Source organism: Camelus bactrianus, chromosome 10 (assembly GCF_048773025.1).
Source record: "Camelus bactrianus isolate YW-2024 breed Bactrian camel chromosome 10, ASM4877302v1, whole genome shotgun sequence".
In the NCBI taxonomy this organism is placed as follows: Eukaryota; Metazoa; Chordata; class Mammalia; order Artiodactyla; family Camelidae; genus Camelus; species Camelus bactrianus.
Genome location: NC_133548.1, coordinates 60315906 through 60337647, shown reverse-complemented (window position 1 = coordinate 60337647; position 21742 = coordinate 60315906). Strand labels below are relative to the sequence as shown.

Below are 21742 nucleotides of genomic sequence, written 5' to 3'. Positions count from 1 at the left end.
GACAAAGATGTAATTAATTAGCGTTTATGTTTATTAGAAAATAGTTTCGAGAAAATTCCTTCAACTACACGGAGAGCAGAGCAATGAAGCAAATAGAGTGGCAAGAAATTGTTTCTTACCATATAATTATCAGATGACAGTTAAGGTCACAAATGCTCCACAAATTCTGTGGTTTTCAAAAGCGTGGTCCCAGAGCCGGCAGCATCTGTAAATTCGTGAGAAGTGCAAATACTCTAGCCCTACCAAAGAGCTACTGGATCAGAAAGTAAGACGGATGGACCACTGGTGTTAACAGGACTGTGAGGTGGTTCTAATGGATACTAAAGTTTGCATTAGAGAACCACTGCTCTAATTGTCTTCATTGTGGGCACGAAGACAACGATGAATCAGTGGTAATTAGTTGTGCTCATCTCCATACACTCAATAAAAAAGAGCAACAGAATTATCTCATGTTTCATCACTTTAAATTGTTTGTTATTTTAAACATCAGACCAATTTCTCCTCTTGGTGACATCAATGTTTATGTGTGTGTGTGTGTGTGTGTGTGTGTAAAGAAAATGATGTGTAATCATATTCTTTATATACATGTTATAAATACACAGAATATGCATGACTTACATCATCCAGTGATTTTTTTTCAACATTTCATAGACCTTATCTCCACTTTATAAACACATCTATAAAGCAATCTTACACATTAAGAATAATGGTCCAAAAAAAAAGAAAAAAAAAGGATAATTGTCCATTCTTCATTTAAAATTTGTCTGAAAGTTGTTTTAAGGTGAAATTGTATAATGGCTTTCTGTATTCTAATATTAGATTTGTGCGTTTGGGAAGACTTGGGAGTCACAGCAGAGTCATTTAGTTCACTAAACCACACAGACTGAAACAAGCAAACATCTTTATAGACAAAGTGTTACTCAACCTATATTCTCTTCCCCGCTCTTCATTCACTTATGACTGAACTGACAGTACTTGCTACAGTTGGTATATTGCACTGGGTGGGCTAAAACTTTGACAATATATTAATATTAATGCTAACTATTTTTGAAGCAAAGGTAGGGTCACCAACCAACTTAGTCCCTATTTGCCCCAGACTATTCTGATTTTAGCACTGAAAGTCTTGGGTCCTGGCTAGAACTGAGATAGGAGGGAAGGGGCAGGGCACAGCTATTCAAGAAATGACTGCAATTAACACCATAATGGTGGAAGATTCAACTCCCAGTAGGCCTTGAGGATTGAGATGGCCTGAGGTTTGATTTCTAGTAGACCTTGAGCTTCATCATATGCTCACTGTAACATATTAGCATGATAAGTAACACACCCACAGGCACCACGACAGTGCCAAGGCTAATCACAAAAGGTCGAAAAGTGGGCAATGGCCCAATTCCTGGGAATCCCAGCCCCTCCCCCAGGGCAGCTGGAATAGTCCTCCCACTTGTAGGCGTGTGAAGCTACCAAGCCCATAAAAACTGGCAGCACCACGCTGTGGCAGTCTCTCTCACTCCCTCCTCTTTGGAGACAGCCTGCACTCTGTCTGTAGTGTGTACCTATTTTTTATTTAAATCTGAGCACCCAATCCCCGCACCTCATGGCCTTCCTCTCACCTTCTGAAATAGCCTACATTCTATGGAGTATGTATCTCTCCAAATAAATCTACCTTTTACTCAGTTGTGGCTCCCTTTTGAATTCTTTCCTGCGCGAAGCCAAGGACGCACATTTGGTGGGGCATGCCTTCCCAGGGGCTCAACTGAGACCTGGGACATGGCCGTCCTCATGCCCTACGTCCATTTTTCCTGCGTCAGAACCAGCTTCATAAGCATGCAGCTGAGTGTTCCCCACCCAAACCTGCACATACTTGGTTTAATGCTCTGCTATTGCTACTTAAAATTTTTAATAATTTTTGAACAAAGTGTTCCATGTTTTCAATTTGTGCTGGACCTTGAAAATTATATAGCTCATCCTAGTCCTGGGAAACCCCATAGTGCGGAGCAAACAAGAATGATTAGTCACCCAATTACAGTTCTGTATAACATCCCCTCATTGGCTTGATTTGATAGGGCATTTCTAAAATACACAAGTCAATTGAATCATTTAAATGTGTCCTACAAGCTCATTTACATCTTTGCTTTTTAATTAGACAAGATCATTTAATGATATTTTCATAAGCAAGTCACAGATGCTCTGTATATTGGTAATTTTCCATAATGAATATTATAACATATTTTCATCGCATGTTATAGTTCATGAAACACTTTCTGGCACATTTTCTCATTTTGACATTCCCAGTAGTACACTAGCAAAAGATTAATAACCAGATCTCAGAGGGAAATGGGGGTGGTGATGGAGAGAACGTTGATTTGTAGCATCTGTCAATTTCCATGGTGTAGCTATTCCCATGATTGTTAATTTCAAGGTACCAACTTGATGTCATTGAGTAAAGAGCTGGGAAAAGATACTGTCAGCTCTCACATTAGATATGAGTCAGCATACCTTTGGATGTTCCTCACATAAGGAAGAGAGAGGAAATTTCAGCATGATTATACTACAAATGAAGATACTGGGATTGGGGAAATCTAGATGACATATTAAAGGTCACATGTCTTCTGAGAGGCTAGTGCCAAAACTATAACAATCATCTCACTCAAATCCCATGTTTTTCTCCTTATATCACTCTGCTTTTCTTATCTCTCATATGTATAAATTTGTACATGGGGTTATTGCTATAAATGTACAATGAGAGTGTACATATGCATGAATGAAAAAAACTAACTTCAAATAAAGCATAATTAATAAAGATTCTACTTAAATTAAGGGTAATTATTTTTAAGATGCTTTGATTAAAATCACTTGAAAATATGTTTGAATTCTTCATTTATGTGTTTGCCTTCATCCACCTTCAATTTCAAATAGGGACTTCCCCTATGTGTATAGATCACAAAGCTCATCATCAGAGTTGAATTATAAGTGGAAATATGATTCATACACTTTCTTATTTCTCTTTGTTACTACTTAATTACCACCTGGCAACAAAGATTACTGCTATTTTTATGCTATCAACTCCTCGGTGGTAGACATTAGACTGTTTCATTATATTCTTATAGAACTTAATCCTCATAGTAACTTTGTAAAGAAGACACCATTAGAGCAACTTTCAGGTGGTGAAATGAAAGCTCAAAAGGGTTAGGTAGTTCACCCAAGGTCATTCAACTGGTAAGTGTTGGAGCCAGCATCTGGGCTAATTATCTACGAGATTTCTGCTCTGAATCATTCTGTTACACTCTCATAGTTGGTGTAGAGCTATTAGTTGTACTAAAACATTAAACTACTGAGATGACAATAGATCTTTTCTAGTTGTAGCAGTACCCTTGCTTCCCTTAATTCTTTTCATGAAAAAAGCTAAAAAAAAAAAAAAACCCGAGGCATCTTACACAGCCCACTTTTCTGTAATATACCACTTTAGGGTAGAGAAGGCCCTATTATGGTGGTTCCCACTCTCCCTCTTCTTTTGGATGAGTACCTCACAAGCTTCCTATCCCAGGGCTTCAGAGACATTCAGTCAGCTGGATCAGTTGGATTCCTTTCGTAAAACACAGCAACAGTTGGAATTCTTTGGCGGTGCCACCGATAGAGAAGGCTAGCTGCCTACCTCCTTAAGTCCAATGTTTGTCTTTGCCAAATTGAATCCCCTTACAGAGCTTCAGAAGTTTGTAGAATACAGATACAATTGCATCTCAAAGGCTGTTTCTGAGAGTCATTCTAAGTCGGAAGTATTATCATTTTGTTACACTTCGGATATTGGCTTAATTTAGGACTAATGCTTTTCTGAAACATTTTTGTCCACTGGAGGTCTCAAATACTGGTACTCCATTCTTTAGAATCTGGTTTCTATATGGAGCTAGAAAATTAGACTATGCGTCAACATGAACGGCAGTGACTTTATAATTTAACGAAATTTTTCCATTACAGAGATGGTTGTACATCATTTACAAATATTTGTAAAGATCATGCGGTCTTTAATAATAACACATAAGGCAGGCTCTGTGATTATCCTCACTTTGTAAATGAAGGATTTCAAGTAAAGACAGGTTCACCTGACCAAAAGGCATCTGGTTAGTTAAGTGACAGTATCAGGACTTCAACCCAGGTAATCTGAGTGTTGACCACTACTGTCTGGTTCCTCTAAAACTTCCTCTGTTTATAAGACTTGGGGACATGACCTCCCCCGTTGATGATCTAATTTTGCTACCTATTAGCTATGTGATCTTGTCAAGTTACTTAAATTCTCTGAATCTCAGTTCGTTCATCTAGGAATATAATAACACATATGATACAGGACTTCTGAGAGGAGTAATTAAGATAAAGGGTGTGGAAGGTTTTTAGGAACTGAAAAAGTAGGGCTGTATTGATGTCAGCAGTTGTTATTAACTACCAGGACTCTGGGAATTTGTAAGACGATTTTGTTAGGATATTGGAAAGAATTTATGTTTTCCCCCTTTTTCCTTTTGTACTTTACCTGACCTATTTCAACTCATCCTTGAAGATATCAGATCCTCAGAGTTTCTTTAACAATAAACACTTGATTAGGTCCCTCTATTTAGTAATACTTATAATTCCCTCTTTTTAATCATTTATTTCCTTTGGATTATAGTTATTCATGGTCCAGTTATTAATTAGACTGTAAATTCCAAGCCAGAAGGATCTGCATCATATTCACTAGTTATTCCTAGTATATTGCAAAGTGCCTGCACACAGTAAATGCTTTATAAATGTTTGTTGAATAAATAAATATGAGATATTTATTTCTCTTTCTAAAACATGTAACTTCACTTGCTAGCATAATTTTAAAATCATTTAAGCTAAAATTATTTGGAACATGCCCATCATGTTCCAAGGGTCATGACTGAGTAAAATGGATCATGGCCCTGAAACTGGCTCTTATGTTTTCATTTAGTAGGTGATTCTCTCAATATTCTTCTGATGGAAGGATTAATTATATATAAAGACCTGTGCAGCTTGTATGAAAAATAGTTACGGTGTTGATTAGCGTGGAGGAGATGACAATAGATGGGAGGAGAGAAGAGAGAGGCAATTCTTCATTTGAACAAAGCATATTAATAGAAATAATTGTTCATCCCTAAAACATGAAATATATTTTGGGAGGTGCCATTGGGAAAGAAATATATGGAATGGCTAGGGAAAATGGAATTTCACGGCCTTTTCATACTTGGTGGAAAATGAGATAAGGTAAAAAAGTATTGTAGAAAATGGGGAAAATAAAACAATGGCAAGTGAGAGAAAATAAATTCTTTTCTCAGCCAAGAATTGGGGCTTCAGTATAAGTGAGGCATCCTATCTCAAAACTAAAAGTCCCCAGTGAGTATGGATCCTAGAAGGGGAAAAAAAAATTGAAAAGCCTCAAACAGAAAGACCCAACATACATCCATTTAATGTGGTCACAACCCATTTTCTCAAACTCCTCTGTGCACAACCAAGCTCATATTTAGTATGGCATGGTGAATGAATCATGGTCAGTGGAATGTGGGCAGAAGGTGGATAGACCACTTCCAGGCTTGACCCATATTTTTCTCCTGTAGGACCCTCCAAACCCTCTCTTCCCTTGTCTCCCAGGAAGATGCAGAAGTTGCATCAGAGAGAGGGGGAACAGTAGAGTCACTAAAATGATCATGTGAAAGGCCACTCACCAACCATTAACATCCAAACTAGACCCAGCATGAGTAAGAAATCAACCAGTGTTTATTGGGTTACGCCACTAGATTTGCGGGTTCATTTGTTACAGCTTCTATGTCCTAGACAGTGTGGGCTACTGTAACAAAGTCCCATGGTGTGAGTGGCTTATAAACTACAGAAATTTATTCCTCACTGTTCTGGAGGCTGGACATCTGAAATTAGGGTGCCAGCATGGTCAAGTTCTGGTGAGAGCCCTCCTCCAGGTTGCAAATTACTGATTTCTAGTTGAATCCTCCCAAGGCAGAGAGCAGACACGGGGAGCAAGCTCTGTTGTGACTCTTATAAGGGCACGAATCCTGCTCGTGAGGGCTCCACCCTTATGACCTCATCTAATCCTAATTAAATCCCAAAGGCCCATTTTCTAATATCATCACATGGGTAGGGGGAGGGAGAGGGTTTCAACATATGAATTTGGAAGGAACTCAAAACATTCAGTCCATAACATCCTAGCATGTTACTCTGACACATGTTATAAAAAACTTTTTCAAGTTATAAAATAAATGCTCGTAAGTTTAATAACTAAAAGGTCTGGAATAAAAGAATATTTTGACACTTCATTTACCACTGCAGAATTACTGTTTTATATGAAACTCAGTAGACTGAACACTGTGGTAAAGATATGTGATTTTAATTTCACACATTTCAATGAATACTAGAAAAAGGGACTGTAACAGAGAATGTTACTTTTTTTTTTTAACCAATACTAATTTTCTTCTTTTCCTAATAATGATGACAGTAAATGGGGGGGGGGGCACATGGCCACTAGCTGGAGGTTGCATTTTGCAGTTTTCCTTTAGAGCTAAGGACGGCAATGTCTGTTTGATCACAGGGATAAAATATAATTACTGAGAGACACTTCTGACCTGTCTTTAAAGAAGAATGGGCACGTACTCCTTTTCCCACTTTGTGTTCTTCCTGCTGATTAGAATGAAGACATTAGAACGAAGATGCAGAGAAGCAAGCTGAGAACTGAGGACTGCAGAACTGCACTAACAGTTCTGGATCATCTAACTGAACTGTTTCATAGATCAAAATAAACATCTACCTTTTTAAAGCCACATTATTTGGGTTTTCTTTCTTACAATATTTTAACAGAAGAACAAATAGACTACTTCAGTAATATCCTATGAAACTAATAGTACGTGGAATCTTGGAAGGACTGCTTAGAACCACAGTTGCCTTTGGTGTATATACAAGTGGTGCTTCTTATCCTGATTAATTACCATAGCTCAGGATTTATTAAAACTGATCCTTTTTATCAGTACATTCTTTTCTACATATTTAATCACTAAATTTATAAGTCCAAGTTCACAAGCTTTCAAAACTTCTACTGTTAAGTTATCTACTGTGCAGTCACTATCACAAGATTCTTAATGAACTCTAGGATGAAAAAGAAAAATATAGTTTGGGTTAAAATTATTGACAAAAGATGACAAAATGCTAATACTTTGAATACATCCCCCCAAAAATTCTTCACTCATTATAATATAACAGAGGTTTCCTGCAACTAACAAACAGTATCTTATTTAATACACACATGAACATTCAGAGATAAATAGTACAGAAATATTATCTCCACTTTATGGATGAAAAAAATGTGCTGTGTGAAGTTAAATGACTTACATAGGGTCTCATGTCTTTAGTTCAAGTGATCTCTCTTTGAGGACCATAGTGTCCTTATCATGTTTCTAAACATTTTCCAATGAGATTATGCGCTCAGAATTTGGTATTGATTTTGGATTCCAGCATTTATGATCTATGTTTGGATTTCAACTCTTATGATCTCTGTTGCTATAAGCAGATGACTTCACCTTTCTGACATATTTTTTAATCTATATAATGGGGATAATAAATAGAACTTACCACTTAGGATAAGGTTGGTTAAAGGTAGATGAATTGTGTACTGAGATACCCAACATGTAGTAACTGCTCAGTAAGTGCTAGCTATTCATTTTTTAAGTGTTAATTTTTAAAGGAGGACAGATTTATAGCACAGTAAAAATATACAACCCTAGGGACTACCATTTAGATTACACTTTATGATAATTTCGTTCGCTGGAGCACAATACAATAAAAGCTATATGATGTCCCTAGAGTTATACAATGCAGTGACCTTAATGAATTTTTTTAACCAACTGAATGGCTTTTATCTTGAGGAAAGTGGTATCTCACCATGTACTCAACCTTGGACACAAGCTTCTATTTCGTAAGTATTCCCTTGGGGCCAGCTAAAGCTGTAGTTGAAACTTCTGCTGAAATTGATACTTACATAAATAATGACTTTGATCCTCCTAAATTAAACTGTGAAGAAGGGAAAGATAAGTATTCACAGTCCCTGGTATGAAGCTGACTGGCTCTAAAAAGATGAAGGCTAGAGTTAACTCCTGGATTTGTAGCTGTGACGTTTTAATTTAAGACAAGATTTTCCTGAGTAAGTTTCTTAAAATTTATAAATCAAAAGTTTATTCTATTTTTTAATTCATTGAGATAACGTCGGTTTATAATGTTATATAACTTTCAATTGTACATTATGTTTCAACTTCTGTACACACTACAGCCAAAGTTTAGTTCCATCCGTCACCATACAGTTAACCCCTTTTACCCATTTTGTCCTCCTCCAACCCCTTTCCCTCTGTTCTCTGTATCTTCCTGTTTTTATTCTTAGAATAAAACCTATATTATGTTTTCCCTGAGCCTGCTTTCCTGCATATTAATAACTGTAATGTTATTTCGGATGGTGCTACACATTGTATCTCTTGATGTTTATGAATCAATAAATGTTAATGCACAAAAGGATTACCAATTGCTCGACCAAAAGAAAGTTCTTAGTATTGTGCTCTTTTATTTCATCCGTCAATTTAAAAATAAATGTCAAATGTTAGTCTTAAAAGTTTGGTTTGTGTCTTTGTTTTGTACAAAGCAGTCTTACATATGCATGCAGCATAGCCAATTTGTCTTTGCTTTCTGAAGTCTCTTAACTCATATTTGCTAAATGAATGAATGCATAAAAATAGAATTCTGCTTTTTCTTTGCAGTGGTTATTACTAATGAGTGGTGGCATTTTCCCCAAGATTTGTCCCAAGGAAGTGAAATCTCCATATACCTAATGCCTGACCCTATCCTTGGAATTAATGCATTATTAATTTGCTCCTTCAAGATCTTCTAGGACCTTAAGTTGAATGATTGGAAAATGACATTATCCTTTAGCAAACAGCCATTTTCCATAGCAGTGAATTCAAATGATAAAAAACTAAATGAAAAGCTATCTATTATGAGTAAATAAATATCATGAAGACTAATAACCCATGCTAAATTATAAGGGAAATCGGGATGACTACTGAAGATTGCAGAGAAGACAGGAGTGGGGGAAAAGAAAATACTTCTTGTATACGTAATAGGAGCCAGGTATGTGGACATCCTCACAATAGCCTAAATATATAATTACTAAATACATTTTTTTTTAAATGAGTAAGAAGATACATTGCTGGAACTGATGCTCAAATATAGTGCTATATGCCTTCAAAATTAGTATTTCAATCCACTTTAAAGGGCCCTGCCCCAACATGGGATGTTTCGCTCTCTGTTTCTCCAGCGTAGCTTTCAAAACTGGTGTTTGCCAGCACCCTTTAATTCATAGCTCAGGCAACATATGCCTTAAATAAAATACTTTCTCAGCATTCACATTTGGCAAGAACAATTTGCATGCCAGAACAACTGGTAGAGGAGGGAAGAAGCAGAAGAGACATTTAAAAATGTATAAATTCATGGGGACTGACACTCCATTTTTTTTTTTTTAACAGAGAGAGCTCCAGGTTATATCATGACCACATTTGTTGCTAAGAGTTTACTAAGCAGTAATATCCCCAAACTTTAAACTACTTATACTGTTTTTAAGAGTTTTTTTTTTTTTCTGAAAAAAAAAAGAAAACTGTGAGCTTCCACCACCCAGGTGTCTGCACAATGCCAGTCGGTCTAAAAAAGATTGTCTTTGCAAGATTAAAGTGCTCCCTAATGCTCCAACATCCATAGTTTCTAGCAGGCTCTCACCACATCCTGACTAGAGAATTTCTAGTGGCCAGATAAAATGAATATAGTCTGGTCTTGCCATCCTTCTTCAGCTTTGGAAAGCAAAGCACTGATTAAGGATTTAAAAGGCATACATTTGTATGGATAGGAATTATGCTTGACTTGTTTCTTGTGAACCTAATACATAAGTACTAACTCTTCCCTGAGAGCAGCTTCTGCCTTAGAATTCTTAAAAACAGGCTTACATGTCCACAAAGCCTTCTCCATAATCCAGCACTCCCTATTACTTCAGACTTTATAAAAAGGTAACATTATCTCCTGATAAAAGAATTGTAATTCAAAGTAAACCCACTTGGAAAGTAACAGGCAGGACGCTTGTCTGAATTTCTTACATGTAATAGGTAGGGTCCTATTTGCCCTGAGAACTTGGAGTAAAGAACAAAAAGGGTATTCTTCAAGTCAGATGGGCTGAATCAGCTCCTTTAAGTAGAAGGAGAAAGACTGTCTCCTAAACTCATTGGAATAACTATGTAACTGAAGATGGTGCCTTCGCTTAATCAGTGAATATTAAACATCACAGGATTGTTGTGAGGATTAAATAATAGAACATGTGGGAAATGAGAATGTTTGAAAGATAGGGATTTTTATTGTTATTATTACGGTCAGGATCATTGCGTGTTCAGACTACCAACAAGGCTGGCAAGGTGGTAATTCCGGGGAGTTCAGTAACCCAGGCTCACAAAGGTTTTCCTGGACTGGCTGAACCCTTTCTCAAAACCCTCCACCTCATTCTGAGTCAGTGTACCCCAGTCTGTACCAGGCTACTCAGCTTTCTGATTCCCTCAGAATTGCTAAAGAAGATGCATGGGGGAAGGCTTGAGCCTTCCCAATCATTAGAATGTCTCACCCCACTTAAATAACTCCCTTGGCATTCTGGTTTACACAAGTCTTAATTTAATCTAGTTCTTCAGTTTGTGTGATCATTTCTGGATATGCTAAGAAAGTCCATTGCGCAGGAGGCAAGACTGGAAACTAAATAATCCTTTGAGAATTCACGGTGACTGGCCACTGGCCTTTCTCTTCCAGTATGCACATTATCACCTTAAGACTTCATTCAAAATGTCAAAACCTCCATTACCTTTCATTAAAGCCCAGAGCTCCTTTACCATTTCCTAGACAGCTCCTCGAGAAATTCTAGCAAATAAAGAGGCAAGATGCTTCCCAGTGACGTGTGAGGTAGTCACAGTAAAATAGACAGGGTGGAAGGGCAGCAGGAAAAATGTTCTAGAGAATCATAGTAGGAGGATAAGGATAAATAGATTTTTTAGTGGTGTATAGTTTGAGAACAAAATAAGGACCAATTATTAAAAGTCAGTGGTAGATGTTTCATAATCATCTTCAGTGTTACCTTTCTGTCTCATATTTAGTCACCAAGTATCTCTGATACTCCATACTCTAGAATACACAAGCGTTTCTGTTCTCTCACCAACTCATTTCATCTCATTCTCCCTGCCTCAGATAAAGCCCTCACCGTTCAGCATCCTCCCAACAGCTCACTGATTAGTCTTTCTGCATTCTGCTGAGGGCACTAGTTTCACATCTTTCTGAAATACAGATAGAATCATGTCAATTTCCTGCTTAAAAACCTCTCTTGACTCCCAGTGTCTACAGCAGTGTTTCACCAAAGGTATTTCGATGTGTTCTTGAAGATATGAACATTATATCATGATTTTTAAACACTGGGTCTTCAAACTTATCTCTTTTACGGGGAAGATATGAATGACATTTACAAAGAGTAAACTTCAGTCTCTTAATTTCCTAGGGATCTGTGAACATACTCCTAGGAGCCTACACTTTTTTTTTTTTTATTTACTCCAGAGAAGACGCAAAAACACTGGCATTCATGGTATATTCTAAACTCTCTATACCTCTGTTATTTACCACTACAGACTTAATATTCTAGCCATATACAACTTCTCATTTCTTTTTGTAATTTCTTTTATCTAATCTTACACTTTCATACTTCTATTCCACTGCATATGTTGTTCTTTGCTGGAGATGCCTTTCCTTCTCTGCTCTTCCTGGTGAGAAATTATTGATGTTTCAAGATACAGTTCCATTTTCACCACCTTGGGAGATACGTCTGGCTTAGCTCTTGGTTCTTATCTCATTTCATTCTGACCATCATACTGTGTTTTCCTTATGTGTTTGCATGATGTTTTCTCTGGATGAATGATGCTCCCCTAAATGGTGAGCTCCTCGAGGTCAGAAACTGTGTAACAGCCATTTTGGTATGTCTTTGTACTTCCATAATTTCCCAGAGTACCAGATTCACGGAGAGCTCTCTAAGTTGAATGCAATTAGATTTCATCTTAACCTAAAGAACTTCCTGTCTCCCTTGTGAAGCAGGTTGATCTCTGTCTTTGGATGACTACATAGAGACACTACCATAGCAGGCACTTCAGCAAAGTGTGGGATGTTGAACTGAGGACATTGAGAAGTGTCTTCCAACTATGAGTTCCACCGTCCTAAGCTGCACTGTGCTTGGGGCTGGGAGCATTTCATTAAATCAGAGATGCTCTTTGTTCCTGCACCTTCTTCCATTTGGGGTAACAGGAGCTGTCTTTGCTCTTGTCTCCTTGCTTTTGGGAATTCTCCCTGAAAAGCAGTAGCTTTTATCTCCAGAAATGTTCTCCCTCTAGGTCTACCTTAAGAAATTTTCCTTTTCTATTCTTCCTCCTTCCTATATTTTTCTCTAAACCTTAGTACCTCACGATCTATTTTCTCAGGACTCAGTCTATACTTAGTTCCTAAGCTAATTGTCAGAAAAATTAATGACTGATAACTGAGTTGTCAAAAACTAATTCCAGTTTAACATAGTAATAGCCGCCACTTACTGAAAAATGTTACATGTTCCTTACAAGTATTATATTATTTAATCCTTACATGAACCCTGTAAGTTATTACTCTTATCTACGTTTCACAGAGGATGAAATTAAGGCCCAAAGAAGTTAAATAGCTTACCCGAGGTAACAGATTAAGAAATGGTAGCGTTTAGATCAAATCCCAGTCTGGTTGATTGCCTTTAACCACTTCACTAAACCGCCAGCCCACCCCCATCCCCCAATATACATACCATTACTAATTTTGCATTAGCACTATTATAAACTGTGAAATACAGGACACCATGGGTAGTCAGAGATTTACACAGGAGAAGATTCTTCACTGAGTCTAACAGTCCATACTCCACAGGGACCACCTATTTAGCGTCATCAGAAGACTACCTTTTACAATGTCTACTAAATTTTCTTTGCTTTATCTGAGAATATGATTCTCTTTCAGGTAATCCACAAATCGCACAAGTCTTTAGTTCAGCATTTGAGTCTAAGAGGAAAGCTGAGGTTACATAAATGACTTCAGTAGACAAAAATGCAACAGTTCCTCCATCCCAGCACTGGCTGTGGGAGTTCATTCTATGGGAAGTACATTTACATAACTCTCACAAGACCCAAAAGAAAAAAAGGGCAGCGATAACTGTGAGGTTGAATCACAACCAACAATTCACTTAATTTATTTATTGATTTTTAATGGAGGTCCTAGAGATTGAACCCAGGACCTCATGCATGCTAGGCACATGCTCTATCACTGAGCTATAAAACAGATAAACAGCAAGGTCCTGCTGTATAGGGGAACTATATTCAGTATCTTATGATAGCTTATAATGAAAAAGAATATGAAAAGGAATATATATATGTACAAATGAATCACTATGCTGTACCCCAGAAACTAACACATTGTAAACCAACTATACTTCAATTTAAATGAATGAATGAATGAATGATTGAATGAATAATAGATAAAATAGGGGAAAAAACCCAGCAATTCAATCCACCTGCATTTACTGAGACAGCAGAGTGCAGCGCTTGCCTGCGCTCCTGATTCTCCAGTCCTGCCCTCCGGTGGCTGTATTCACCTGAGCATGCCTTTATGCCAAGACATTCCATAGCTCCACCCCATCCTAGTTTTGAGATAAAATGTGTCTCTCCAGGGAGCAAAACATGCTCTCGATCTTTGTCTTTGGACAAAGGAGTCTGCCGAAGCACAGACATTCTGAGGGATAACAAATGGGGCCTCAACCTGACATACGGAGTTTATCCTGAATAATAATGGACTTGTCTCAAAGAGGCTAGAGTCCAGAATATTTTAAACTAGACAAACACTAAAACGTAGAAAAGTATGCCAGGTCCACAGTCCTAAATCTATAATTCCCAAATAGAAAAAGGTCTGAAAATGTATTATTTTGTTTGGCACCAATACGTTTTTAGTGGAAAATCCCGACTTTATTCTCCACTTGGCCGCTTACCGTCTCTGTTCTTTGCCGTGGTGGGTACCCTCATCCGCTCCGCTGCGGAGCTAGCCATGCTTTGCGTTACGCGTGCCGCCCACACCCCGCTAGGGTTATTGGCTGTAGATGTATATATGCCACCTGCCCAGACTCAACTCAGAAAATTCTGAATTCCCAAACACTTCTGGGCCCAGGGTTTTGGATAAGAGATTATAAGCATGAATTCAAGAGAAAAAAAGAAAGAAAAAAAAGGAAAAAGAGTTTAAATGAATGAAGAAAGAGATTACCTTCCAGGGTGTTTCTAAAGCTGAAATTGGCGGCTTTATCCATGGCGCCCGAATCATACTGGGTCAGACTCAGGCAGAACTCCACGTCAGCCGAGGAGGGGAGCCGCGGGGTCCGCGCTGGGTCGTGGTTCCCGGGATTGCGCAGTAAGGGCCCCTCGGACGTGCCGTCGCACAGAACCTGCCGGCGGTTGTACTCCTCCAGCCGGCTGCAGATGATCTGCGCGAAAACACCTCTGTGTTAAAGCAGTGCTGTCTCCTCCTCCAGGTTAGACGGGAAAGGTAGGGAGATGGGCATTCCTGATGACCGTATTTGGATCTCTAATCACCAGGAGATTAACGTTTTAAAGTAAATTGTTGGAGGAAGCAGCTTCCTGAGAGTTGCAGAATAAGCCATGAAAGTTAAAATCCAGAACGGAGTCCGAGTCTTGCATCTACCACTTAGGAAAGTAGACTAAATTCCATAGGCCTTGTCGAGTCAGGGGGAGACCATTAGTTCACAGTCCTCCTGATTCCGAAGCTACATGCAGTACATTTATGACTGCCTGTGCACGGCTTAGGAATGGCTGAATAAAGCTAACCGAACTTTTTTGCATCGAACGTAATATATTGGATTCCTTTATGATGTCGATAAACTAGACATCACAGCGGGTACACAGACGAAATCACTTTCATTCCTGTTTGAATAATAAACCATCTCAGGATGTTTTCAAAAGAGCCTACTGTCTAAAAGACTCCTACAGCAGACTCGGTTAAATTAGAGAGGTCTGAATGGAACTGTTTTTGCTGAAATGAGAACTGCCAAGTGACTACGTGTTCAGATGACTGCACGTATTAGCAACAAGGAGGAAGTCTACCCCACTTCCAGAAGTAATATGGAACACTTAATCTCAAATCGTTGTCTTTATATTTGATACAGGAGGGGAGGCAGGGTAGGAGAAATGGTTAGCACTCTGGTTATGATCACGGAGACGGCAGTCAGACGTGGTTTCCAGTACTGACTCTTTATTAGCTACGTGACCTTGGGCAAATTACTTAAGCTCTCTGAGGATCAAGGTTTTTCGTCTGTAAATGGGGACTATAACAACTTTTTGTGAAGGATCGAATAATTTTGCCTATGTAAAGCACTTAGTGTATAGTGCCAAGTATGGATGTTTAATAGTGACAGCTATTGTATTATTATTGAATATGAGACTATTGGGCAAGCCACCAAATTGTTAACTCTGGCTCTGTAGCACTGGGTTAATCGTCATTATTATAATAACTAACATCAGTATATCAAGATCTATTATGATAATAGCTTCCATACAGCGAACTCAAAGAATACGTCAGATACTAAATTAGTCATGTTGTATTAACAGATTCCATTGAATCCCTTCACAATACTGCTTTAAGATCTATTACCCTAATTTTAAAGAAAAAGGGTCTTGGAATATTTAAGTAACTGGTGATCTTATAAGTAAGTTACAAAAGTCCACTGTAACTCATGTTTTCATGACTCAAAAGACTGTACCCTTTCCACTGCACTATTCTGCTTTCCATTCCATTTAGTATTTTCATGGATACAGAAAATGCATACATATGATAACTGGACAATTTCTGTTAAGGAAAAAAGCAAAGGTTTTTAGATTTTAAATAGCATATCCATTATCATCTGGTTAAGTGACAGAGGTAGAATCCAGTAAGTGGCAGAAGTTTTCTAATGAGAAGTTTGTTCTTTTTCTGTTTCAACACAGGTGATCTATAAAGCACGATGTGGGGGTGTGGAAATCAAGTGTCCCAAGTCAAGTGAAAAAAAAAAAAAAAGAGACAGAAAGAAGAAACAAGTGTTCATGGAGAAGGTGAACATAGATAGTTGTTCTCCTAAATTTAAAGAAATGCAACATATGACCAGTTATTAAAAGCTTCAGGAGCAAAGGTACTATTATAGTATTAGAAGCTTCATCTGGGGAAAAAATGTAAACCATATGACATTCCACAGAATCTTTTTCATGAAGAAAAAAGAGAAGCTGTTATTTCACTGAGCTGTTGCCATGGTTACCTAAAACCCATGACTCTCTGCTGAAATGTAACTTTTTTTCTTCCCACAGTTTGCCTCCATGTGATGTGCTTTTCACCTGATGAGTGAATTCCCTGACCACACTGCACTCATGTCTATCATCTAGGAAATGTTTTTTCCTCTTTATTTTGATCTGTCATGACAGCTTCCCTTGATACACCTTTTCTTTTATGGCTAGCTTATCTGCTGCTTGCACAGCACTGGATCTAACCGTGTTGAGCATAGGTATTTGTGCTTTAATGTTATGAAGCACCCCCCACCTCCAAAAATAATGGGCTGTTTTAAATGATGACAAACATGCTTCTATTAAGAACTCTTGGCAGTAAACAAACCAACAAATAAATGAACAAATAAACAAAAAAGGATGTGAATTCTGAATATGTGCTTTCTAAGAAAATGGACATTAATTAAGCATGTAACTTTTAATATATTATTTTGTTTAATTAAAAAACTTACCAATAGGTAATATTAATCTCACTTAAATGACACTCGGGTTGTAACTTGCTTGATCTTCTATATTGTTTGCTCTCTTTTTTGCACGGACACACACACACACAAACATATACACACACAAGCGTAGAGAGAATACACAAAATGTTTTATTCGAGACTTTGGGTAAGTTGCTGCTTATTTTGGCATCATTGTGTCTTTGGCCTCGAGGATCCAGTGCTATAAAGTATGATCTAATTTTCTACCTAGCCACGCAGAGTCTCATTTTTTTGTATGTTAACACTGGAGCTAACATGTCTATGATTTTCAATTTTGTTCAATTCAGCATGCACTGATAAAGCCCATTCCATGTATATAATAGGTTCCTGGGCTCTGTGGATATAAAGATAAAGTAGAAACGGTTTCTACGTTGGAGCAGCTGGCAGTCTGGTAGACAAAGACAGGTTTGAAAACAATTGTGTATATTGGAGAGTTAGAAGTGCTATCTTATAAATCTGTACAAAGGGTAATGATTGTGCAAAATGATGAGGGTCAATTCTACCTGAGTAAGAGATGTAGACCAATAAATGTCAATGGAATATTTTCATTGCAACGTGAATGGAAAGGACCACATCAGAATATCTACCCCCGTTGTCTGTGCAAGTGAATTTTAAGAGAATTAAAGTGACTACGAGTCAGAATTTACATCCATCAATTAGTGGCTTATTTGATCCCTTCTGAGTGTAAAGGCCTCCTTATGAGTAGGGAACAACCTGGTTGACCTGAGATAGCATTGGAGTCGGAGGCACTGGGTTTTAGTCCTCAGCTGTGTGACCTTGGACAAATCATCCTACCTTGTAGGAGCATCCTCTTTCACAAAATGTGGGCACTACACTGTACACAACTAAGGGTCTCTTGGCTCAGAGTTAATGAATGCTATAGAGTTCTAAAACCTCTATTTTTTTGTGTCAAGTAAAAGATACCTGAAATCAAGGAGGGGAGACTTTGTATCAAAGGGGCTAATGAGTCTAACTAATTTGGAAGGTATGAATGCATTCACCAAGTCTGGAAGCTATTTGATCTCATCAGCGCACACAAAATAGTCCAGTTCTTGATTGGAGTGTTCAATTCAGGCAAAAGCATTTAAACTAGTGGCGCGTTTACTATAGAACCTGAGTTTGTAAAGTGAAGGAGATACCAAGTCAATTTCCATGCTAATTAAATCAGTGATTCCCAGTGCTGGCCGTGCATTAGAACCACGCTAGAAGATTCTAAAAATAGAGATTCCTGGACTTCACAGTGGACCCCTGAATATGATTTTCTGGCAGAGGGTAGTTAGGTAGAACACATGTAATATTTTTAAGTTCCCTAACTGATTTAGATACTGGGAACTGCTGAATTAAATCAATATAAACAACTAATCTTCATTATTAAAGGACTGTCACCAGAGAGGCTGTGTAAAGGAGTGGAAAGAGCCAGTAAGAGCTGGGCTTGACTGGCACCTGGCACAGTGAGTCCACTCACTCCACTCCCGGTAGGTGTGCACAGATGCTGATTCATTTCACCTTCCTTTTTTAAACTCTTGTTTGCTCATTTTTCTTCAGTGGTCTTTGTCCACTCTTTCTTAGTTTTATCTTTAATGCCAGTTACTACATAACAGTTTAATCATGGAACAGTTTTGAACCTAATGCAACAATTTCAATCCAGTGTTTACCTACTAGACCCCCCAAATTTTTAGTTAGAAATAAAATTGAACACAGTCATAAAGAAAAAAAATTCATTCAACAATCAATACATGATTAGAAAAAAAGTACAGACATGGGGGGTGGGTATAGCTCAGTGGTAGAGTTCATGCTTAGCATGCACGAGGTCCTGGGTTCAATTCCAAGTACCTCCATTTAAAAAAAATTACAAACTTAAAGTTTTGTACTTTCTCAATTAAGGTAGGAAGTCTGAAGTCTTATGGAAATGATCTTTTTTTCAAGCACATTTTTTTCCAGCCTTTCCTGCACAAATATAGTCTTTACTCTTGGTAAATAGCTGACATTAGTGACACTAGATATTACAGTGGCTATTTTTCAGTGAACTTCTATAGGGCCCATTTGGATGGTGTGTGAACTTAGTGGAGGCGTGGGCTGGAAGCCACTCACATTTCAAAACTGCAGAGTGCCAGGCGAAAATGCCACATTCCTCCCATCTCACTTAAATATTGAGCTTAGGTCCATAAAGCACTGCTAGATAGCAGTGATGCATTAGAAATGTTTGGAATACAGGCAGAAAAGCATTTCTTCCACCTTAGGGTTTTAAAATGACAATTAAAAGTGTATGTCTTTGGTTATCTTTTGCCCCAAATCCAGTGTGAAAAAATCAGAATAGGAAAATTAGAAATTAAATTTCAAAATAATAATCCCTTATCTTGTATGTCTAAAGTTTGCACATATTTAGGAAAAATGCTCATTTCTTCTGCAGCCTGATGAAAAAGTGAGACAGAATGGAACAGATCCGTTGGCTAAAGACATCATAGCAGTCATGTCCCTGGAAATAGTATAGGGTTGTCATGCAGCCAGGCCATCTGAGAACAAATCTTGCCTCTGCTACATACTAGCTCTGTGATTTTGCACACGTTACCTGATACCTTTATACCGCAGGTTGTTTTTTCCTTTTTTTTTTTTTTTTTAAATCTTTAAGATGGGGAAAGGTTAATAAGAGTGCTAAATGTGTTAATGTACAAAAACACAACAGGGCTACACACCTGCTAATTGCTCAAATGAATATTAGCTATTTTAATTATTTACCTGTTTGAACCCCAGAGTCCTCATATTTGTTGTTGTTGCTGTTTAACTATTTTATATATAATAGTCAGTGTCTGCAAATTTCAACCCCCCAGTTTATCCCTTTCCACACACTTCACCCCCTGGCAACCATAAGTTTGCTCTCTATGTCTGTTTTGTAAATAAGTTCATTTGTGTCTCTTTTTTCAGATTCCACAGATAAGCGATGTCATGTGGTATTTTTCTTACAATTTTAAAGGAAGATTTAATCTAAGTAATATTCCCCAGACTTCCCTGATGATAATAATCACCAGAGACATTTAGTAAATAATGTCTTCCCAGGACCCTCTTTTGAAAATTCTGAACAATGACTCTGGGATAGGGCCAGGAATTTGTGTTTTTAATTGGTACACTGCATAAATTTTATTGCAAAGAAAATTTCAGAAACATTGACCTAAATCATCTATTTATTGAATCATCTAAATATTCATTCATTCATTCATTCATTCATTCAACAAGTACTTAATCAGCTCTTACCATTTGCCAGGCACCATCCTGTGTGCCGAGAGGTACAGTGATAAACCAGGTACTTTTTATTCACTAAAGTTTAGGGACTTAGTGAAGGAGGGTAGACAAATAACCACACACATGCCTATGTAACTATAGTTGTGAAGTGTGCAATAAAGGAAAAATGGAAGGCTTGTTGAGCTCTTGACAGGGGACATTTTCTATACTTGGCAGGAGATGGAGAGAAGAGAAAGGAGGTTTATGAAGACCTGCCAGAAGAGGTGATTGCTAAGGTTCTTTCATGCTGGAGATAGTATGTCCCGCCCACCTTACCTGCCAAGAGGAGAAGAAGGATGCTGGGCTGAGTAGATTAGGGTTTACTGGGTCGCGCCCTCCCATGTACTCATCTGTACAAATTTCACAGTTGTCTGCATCTCGCCAGTCCCAGTATGGAATAGTGAAGTTCTCATCCCCTGTCAGCTTCTGGATTTCTTGTTCCCACAGCAACAAGAAGAGTCTATGCCAAGGCAGGAAGCCTGGTGCTTCATGAGCAAAATCAATGTCTTTCCAGATTTCAGACCCCCCAAGCAGCGTGTCCCTTGACACATAATAATGCATCCATACAAAGAGGTCATAAACGTTGATGTCATTGAACATGGGTGTTGATCCATTATTCATTTGGCCATAGGTGCCCGTGGGGATGACGTAGTCTGGGCTGGTGGTATGTTTGGCTAAAGTGAGGTAGGCAAGAAATTTGTTCTTCTCTGGGACACTCAAATCAAAGATGTTTCTTCTCACCAAAAGTCGCCTCTCTCTGCAGTTGGGTCCCCGGAAGCCAAACTTGCAATTTCCACAGTTGAATCCCATGAAGTTGTCAAAGCACTGGCAGGTCCTGTTATAAAAGACAGAGGGCCAAGATTCCCGGTCATCCACCCCTGTGAAGGGGAACTGAGGTCCAGGTGGTGCCTTGGACAGATTGATGTCCTGACAGGAACCCCTGCCTGAGAGCTGGCCACAGGGACTCCCGTCACCCTCCCACGGCGGGCAGCATTCCTTCTCCATCAGGTTCTTGGAGGAGGCACAGGCTCGAGGGAAATGGCCAGCGGAGGTCTGGAAACTCCACAGCAGGCAGTACAAAGCAGCCAGGAGCATGCTTCCTCTGGTTCTCACGAGGTCTGCTGGAGCTGATTAATTGAGCCACACACTTCGCTTTTCAGCTACCCCTTCAGTGACTATCACATGTTTTGGCTAAGACCTATATAATACCACTCCCCGCTCCAGCATCAAACACTCTCAGTCTTTATCTTAAGCTTTCATCTTCTGAAAACCACATGACTAACTTTTCTCTGGAGTTGGCATGAATCCCACCAGTAGGATAGGCCTATGATAAAGTGAGAAACACTATTCACCATTAACAGTTTAATTCTTATGGTAATAAGAGTAATAATAATGATAATAATATTAATGGTACTTGATCTAAATAAACCCAGTTAATTGACTATAAAATTACTGACAATTTGAATTTGAAAATGAGATGTTGTGCCAGGAATAGAGCTTCTTTTATTAAGAA

The 21742-nt window shown here is 38.3% G+C and overlaps 1 protein-coding gene across 1 annotated transcript in view; it reads right to left on the bottom strand.

Annotated features, from left to right (window-relative positions):
• Nucleotides 1-21377, bottom strand: part of TYR (tyrosinase) — a 66825-nt gene extending 45448 nt beyond the window's left edge. Inside the window, exons 1-2 of the mRNA XM_010973375.3 lie at nt 20506-21377; nt 14410-14626 (exon numbers count right to left, since the gene is read on the bottom strand). Of these exons, the coding sequence (XP_010971677.1) occupies nt 14410-14626; nt 20506-21324 (1036 nt within the window). The 5' untranslated portion in view covers nt 21325-21377. The remainder of the gene's footprint in view (nt 1-14409; nt 14627-20505) is intronic.
• Between the last annotated feature and the right edge of the window lie 365 nt (nt 21378-21742).